The sequence below is a fragment of the Limulus polyphemus genome, unplaced genomic scaffold (genome assembly GCF_000517525.1).
Source record: "Limulus polyphemus unplaced genomic scaffold, Limulus_polyphemus-2.1.2 Scaffold1696, whole genome shotgun sequence".
NCBI classification, from domain to species: domain Eukaryota; kingdom Metazoa; phylum Arthropoda; class Merostomata; order Xiphosura; family Limulidae; genus Limulus; species Limulus polyphemus.
The window spans coordinates 204338-211747 of record NW_013667306.1 but is presented as its reverse complement, the minus strand read 5'-3'; the positions used below and the strand labels follow the sequence as shown (position 1 = coordinate 211747).

General features: G+C 34.8%; 1 protein-coding gene across 5 annotated transcripts in view; it reads left to right on the top strand.

Moving 5' to 3' along the window:
* LOC106464591 overlaps positions 1-7410 on the top strand; it is a 59622-nt gene that overhangs the window by 41289 nt on the left and 10923 nt on the right. For 3 of the 5 annotated variants that reach the window (XM_022392325.1, XM_022392324.1, XM_022392326.1), the window contains exon 12: positions 1445-1796. In XM_022392325.1, coding sequence (XP_022248033.1) covers positions 1445-1473 — 29 coding nt within the window. In that variant the 3' untranslated portion in view covers positions 1474-1796. Of the gene's footprint in view, positions 1-1444; positions 1797-7410 lie in introns of those variants that run through there. The other 2 variants (XR_002611786.1, XR_002611787.1) reach the window with 2 other exon arrangements.

Here is a 7410-nt window from a genome sequence, read left to right as displayed (position 1 = left end):
CAATCTCCTGACATGAACCCCATCGAAAATCTCTGGGCCATACTCGACCGGCAAGTCAAGAAACAACCAAAAAAGCCAACTTCAAAGAGCGATCTACTCCAAGTTTTGAAGCAAGAGTGGGCAAAAATCCCACAATCTAAAATTGACGAGATGATTCTCACGATGCCTCAAAGGATCAACGAACTTTATGAAGCAAAAGGAAGATCTACTAGATTAAATTATAAATATATCAATTCATATGAATATGACTGAAAATTTTCATTTTTTCTGACAAGATGGTGTCTATTTACTTGTGACCATGCTGTGTATAACGAACATGCCTATCTTGAATATTTAAAAAATTTTCCATATTTGGTCAGTATCTCCAACTAATTTGGTTTCCCAATTCACAACCGATAATTCTTGTCTCATCTCTTCAAAATTAGCTTTTTTCATTAGAAATTAACAATAAATCCAAAATAGGATAGGTTATAGTAGATTTCTTAACCAAATATTGAAGAAAACCTGTCTCCCTCATGATTTGGCTCTTAAAATTTTCCAGTCTATATACCAGAAATTAAAATTTTTCATAATTATAACCTTATTAACAGCTGAATTCTTGACCTCATTGTAGAGTTTCTTATTAATTTCATCAGTTTCATCTGGTGGTCTGTAACAAATTCAAACTAAAAGCCTTCTTCCTTTATAACCACTAACAGAAATACAAATAGATTCAATCTCATTTCTCTTAGCTTTGATATCCTTAACTTGAACAGATTGTAACACCAATTTTACACATAATACTACTCCTCCACTCTCTTTTTTGGTACTTTATTCCTATTAAATAATCTACAACCCTGTATTTCAAAGACATTTCTGTCATCAAAACTGTCTATATTTAGCCAGATTTCAGTTATTTCTATTGTATCAAAATCCTCTGTTTTGACCAGTGCTCTAAGGTCATCCATTTTATTTCTTATACTTCTAGCCTTACAATAATAACAATTTAGCGTATCATTAATACTACCTTTGTACCTTGTTTCCACACTATACCCCTCTCTACATCTTATTTTTTCTTCATTATTCTGGCCCTTTCCACTGTCTAATCATAGTATAAAGTTGTCCTTACAGTTGACTTAATAGTACTTGTGAACATACCAGCTCCTACCCTGTTTAAATCTAAACCATCCATTCCAAAAAGTTCCCTTTTCCCGCTGAACTGATCCTACAAATCCAATCAGCTACTTTATTTATCACCAGAGCTGTAATATTCTTTTACTCTGAAGGTAACATCCTAGCCACAGTAATTATCACCAGAAATACAGTGTTATTTTACATCCAGATATCACCAGAATTGCATTATTGTTTTTAATTTCAGGCAACATAGTATATACATAGCATGACTGGGACACTATTTACTCAAATGTAACAGTAATGCCACAAGATGTGCTTGTGTTGTTTCCAGGTAGTGTTCAAGAAGAAAAATCCTGCTGAGCCAAATGATTCGGTACAACCACAACAGATGTAGCTAACAGAGCTAGTTGATGAAAGCAGAAGCTATAAGGTTTTGAATTGGAAAAAAATGTGCAGAATGGTATAAAGGATTTAATCTAGTATCATATCAACAAGGGATTATTAAAACCTTTTAAAACTTTTTAAGAATTTGATCTATTCAATGACTTAGGTGCCCCTAAATGGTGAGGAGTGGGTCATTGTTTATATAGCTTCTTAGATATAGAATTAAACATGCCAGGCTAATGTATTTTAAGCTGAGCAGTAAGTTATAAAAAAGTATATTCAATTATATGTAACAAGAACTTTTTAAAGGCTACTTTTAGTGTTTTACAAATATTTTTTGATTTATTATTTATTTATGTTTTCATTGTGATAAAACAATATATGAAAATCACCAGGCATTTTCGTAACATTTGTTCAGCCTCTTTTGTTTTTAATGTAAACAAACTATACAGTTGGAAAAAGTATGATTCCCCAGTAAAGGTTATTCAGAAAATTTCAGTGTAACCTAGCCCTTGTCTACAGTTTCACAAAGAAATGTCATGGTAATGTTTGGCAACATTGTTTTATTTTTGTCTTCATTTGGGAACTTAGTACTTTTTATTTCCTTTTGTTAACCCATTGACTGTGGCTGCTCTAAAAGCATGTGGAATTTTTGCAAGCCATACACCATATAAGGCACACTTGCATTCAACTGCTGGAGGTTGACCGTACTCTATACAGCAAATCAGCAGTCAATGGGTTAATAGTGTGTGTCATTATTGCAATAAAGAAAGTTGTGTTTTGAAATAAAGGTACAACAAATAGTGTTCAAAAAATTTGCATTTAATCTGGATACAGATTTAGACAGTAAAGAAATACTAAACTGTTTTTTTTTTCATCTAAAAATTAGCTCCATTATTCTCCCCCCCCCCTATTTTATCACTTTCTGTTACTAAGTAGCAATGAAACAACTTTCAAAAATCTGCTTTGCTAGCATTTTATTGTTCCTAATTTATTTGTACATGGAAGGGTGCTTCCAAAGCTGTGGAGAGGTACTCGCAATCTAGTGATTAGTTTTCTGGACTGTGGATTTGAGGTTCTGTGGTTCATACCTCATTACCACCTAAATAACAAAATTGTGCTCTGTACTTTAGAGCTGTAGATGCATTATAAGGAAATGGTCAAATCCCACCTTTCAATTAGAGCAGCCCACGAATTTGTGGTAGATGGTGTTGACTAGCTGTCTTCTCTCTAGTCTATCACTTCAAAATTAGGGATGGCTAGCACAGATAGCCCCTTGATTAGCTTTGCATGAAATTCAACAAAACAATAGTTCAAGCTGCATTCTTAATTCAGTTCAAGTAGGAAAAAAAACAGTCTTAATATCATTAACATAATACATTACTTAACACATTCACTGTTGCCTCGAAGCTCAATACCCAATAGAAAGAATGCACTTTCTTGGGTTGACTCGTTCTCAGCACTTCTATATGCTAACAGTAACAAGGGAATCTGCTCATCCCAAGTTTTCTGATCCTTCTCACAATATATATCTAACAAGGTTCTATTAAATCTTTCTACTAAACCATTAGCAGCTGGATGATAAGCTGTGGTTTCGATTTTATTCACACCTAACAATTCACAAACTTCCTTCATTAACTTAGAAATGAAGTTACTACCTCTATCTGTTAATAGATATTGGAGTATACCATGTCTAGCTATTATGTGATTTACAAAAGCTTTAGCTATTGTTTCTGCTTTTTGATCAGGTAAGCATATAGCCTCAGGAAACCTGGTTAAGTAGTCTGCACTACTAACACGTATTTGTTTCCTGCATAGGATGTGGGCCTAATATGTCCATAGCTACTAGCTGGAAAGGTGTTGTTAAATTCTGCATTCTTTGTAAAGGAGCGTTTCTCGAATGTGGGCTGGTTTTTCGCTTCTGGCATTCTAGACACGATTCACAGTACTCTTTAATATCTTTTCTCATGTTCGGCCAAAAGAACCTTCTGTTTATTCTACTATATGTTTTAGCAAAATCTAAGTGTGCCGTGAAAGGTGTATCATGATATGTTCTCATGACCTTCGTTCTCAACTTGACTGGTACAACTATTTGTAATGACCTATTGTACTTATTCTTTCTACATAACATATCGGAATCTATCATGTATTCTGTTTCTTCTCCTTGTGTTACTTTGTTGCTAACTCATTTGTTATTGGATCTTTCTTTTGTTCACTGACTACGTGATCTAAATCCCAAATTACTTCTAATTCGTTTTCAGGTTCAGGTTGTACTTCTTTTATCTGATTGATTGTTTGTATTTCTACAGTTTCGTTATTTTCTACTCTGATCCTACTTAATGCATTTACATTAGAATGTTTTCTACCCGGTCTATGTATTATTTCAAAGTCATAATCTTGTAGTAGTAAGGACCATCTAGCCAATCTAGAGGAAGGGTCTTTTAACGTCATTAACCATTTTAGCGGTGCTTGATCTGTAATAATGGTAAACTTTCTGCCGTATAAATAACAATGGAAGGTTTTTAATTCCATGTACTACAGCTAAGCACTCTTGTTCTGTAACTGAGTAATTTATTTCAGCTTTTCCTAACTGTCTGCTCTGATAAGCTATAGGGTGTTCCTTGCCATTTTCATCTAACTGTGATAAAACTGCACCTATAGCAAAACCTGAAGCATCTGTGCTAAGATAAATTCCTTACTAAAATATGGATAACTTAGGAATGGTGCTTTTAATAAAGCTTCTCTTAGTTTTTCGAATGCTCCCTGTCTTTTATCTGTCCACTGAAATTTTGTTTCTTTCTTAGTTAATTCAGTTGGAGGTTTTGCTAATAAAGCAAAATGTCGTATAAATCTTCTATAGAATCCTACAAATCCTAAAAATACCCAAATATCTTTTACTGTTTTAGGTACAGGATAATTTATACAGACTTCTAACTTTTTAGGGTCTCGTTTTACATCATCTGCAGTCACTAAATGACCTAAGTATTCTACCTCATTTTCAAAAACTGACATTTGCTTGGTTTAAACTTTAAGTTTGCCTTTTTTAACCTATCGAATACATGCCTTAACCTTTCTAAGCGCTCTTCAAAAGTTGCAGCGAACACTATGACATCGTCTAAGTAACAAAAACATTTGGAATCTTGCAAGCCTGATAGTACAACATCCATTAACATCTGGAATGTTGACAGGGCATTGCATAAGCCAAAAGGCATTCTGTTAAACTGGTATTTACCTGAAGGTAATACAAAAGCTGTTTTAAATTTATCTTCATCTTCTATTTCTACTTGCCAATATCCACTTTATAAATCCATAGACGAAAAATATTTACTCTTACCTAACGTATCTAAGGTTTCTTGGATATTAGGTAATGGATAAATGTCTTTGACTGTTACTCCATTCACTTTTCGAAAATCCACACAGAACCTTAATTTTCTATCCTTTTTAGGAACTAATACAAATGGAGATGCATACGGACTATTACACCTTGTTCAAGCATCTCTTTTACACATTCTTTTAATTCAACCCTATGTTTTTCTGGCACTCTATAAGGTCTCTATGCTGTAGGTTTATTATTATTTAACACTATCATATGTTTAACCTTGTTTGTACAACCGTTAGTCATTTTCTCCTACAAATAAATCTCTACTCTTCTAACAAGTTTATCAACTTTTGTTTATGTTTTCGTTCTATATTTCCTAAGATAGACTCCCAGTCTATCCTACTTTGTTGTACCTGTTTATTAACATTATTAATGTTATGCTGTCCTACCACAGCCAACTGTTCTCTACTACTAGCTTTACCTACTACTATGTCCTTAGGTAGTATTACTTTTTCTTCAATCACATTTAACACTTACAGGCACTGTGTCTCTCTTGGACACTTTACTTATACTAGCAGCTATATAAACTCCTGTTTCTTTTATTTCGATAGGCTCAACTAGCACTTCTTCATTATACTAAAAGTCATTTACTTCTCGCAGGTACTTCAGTTAGTTTAACTAACCTCACAGGAACCCTGTCTTTCAAACACACTGCTTATGTTAGGCATAAGTGTAGAGTCATCTGAGGGGTTTGAATTATTAATTTCCTGTTTAAAAGGCTCATTCACTAACTTATTCTGCCTTATCTTACTATCACTCACATTATCTTTATGACTTCTGCTACTTTTAGTGTCTTTCTGTGCAGTCCTATATCTCGGCTTTCTTGTAGAACTTTCTTTGGGACACTTCTTATTCTTACACCTGACTTTTTCATGTGTCACTACACTTTAGTAAGAAGTCAGTGCTTTCGTATTTTGATGATTGATCATTAGCCTCGCTAATGCTAGTGTTAGGCGTCTGACTATTAGTCAGTGGGAAGGTATCATGTGTCTCAACTGTTGCACATAAGTTTGAAGGTTCAAGTCCTTCAAAACTTAAGACCTCTGTTTCTATGCGTAGCTTACTTTGGGTAAGAGATATTTCAGTGTCGTAAGTTCTTAAGAAATCTTGCCCTATAATGCCATCTGTATCTAAGTCTGCTTACAGATGTAAAATGAGTGTTTTAACTCTAAGTTTTGTACTTTCATTTGCATATTATATTTACCTAACGTTTTAACAGGATGTCCTGTTAAAGAAGTTAAAATACTTCTAGAAACTTCTTTCCAGGCATTATCTAATAATGTCGGATTTCTGTCTACTAATTCTGAACTTAGTAGGGATGATATAGAGCCTATATTAACCAATAACCGATATAATATACCTTCTGTTTCTACTTTAACTATTGGTGATACTTAATTAACACTATGAATACTCCTGTAGCAAAGGTAGGGCTACTGTTATTATTGGGAAGCTTTCCTCTGTACGCTCCAGCCTTTGGGGTTTTTCCGTTTTCATCCTTCCGTGGGCATCAGCAATCTCATGCCATGTAGCTTGTAATGCCACAGTTGTAACACGCTGTCTGCTTGTTACTTTTCTGCTTTTGAAAGCAGTTTCTTGCTTTGTGCCCAACTTTACCACAGTTAAAGCACTTGAAGCCATTGGGCTTACTCTGTGTATTAGACAGGTTAGCCTTGCTAGACTTGTTAATTGCATTTATAGCAGAATGTTTAGGCCTATAGATCTGCTTTTCTCATTGCTCTTCTCGAGTAACTACTTCAGTTATGTCTAGTAAAGTTGCATGACGAGTATTTGTGTAACAGGTTAGCGCTCAGGTGAGCTTAATTGTTGGAGTTTCAATTAAAACCAACCTGTACACCTTATTTATTTGTTGGAGGATTTGTCGGGACGAGTGGAGCCACAAGTCGCTAACTCCAGGAGTTTACAGTTAGAGTTAAGAATATGAGTCTCAGACCAGCAATACTACTTATAATATCTTTTATTACTCTTTATTACACTTGACTTAATATTCATATATTCACTCTTTAACTTGTTAATCATTAAAACATTAACAACATTTCTTTTACATAGAATAACATATAATACTAAAGCTGATCTAGAGAGAGAGAGAGATACTTACCGTAGAGTTGGAACCTTCCTAGCAGCTGAGTCGAGATTGTTGAGCTGCATAGCTACGGCTTGTATAACTGACTGGAGTACTGGGTATCTGCAGAACTCGTCGGAGATCTGGGTATCTTAAGAACTCGCTGGAGATCTGATTTTTCAGCTCCAGACATGGGTTTATATAGCAGAATTTCTCTGTATCCTGGCGAGCATCCAAATAGGACACAGCATCACCCACAAGTAGTGCGGTGCTCCTATTGGATGCTTGGAGGCAAGTTTTGGACTGGTCCAGTACCACACCCAAAAACCCTCAAGCTATTGGTCATGGTCAACTGCTGTTAGCTGGCTGCCTACTTGCTTGTACTGTTTCTCCCATGTACTGTAACTGATACTGCAACAAAGCACCTGATGATTCATAAAATATAAACTTTTCT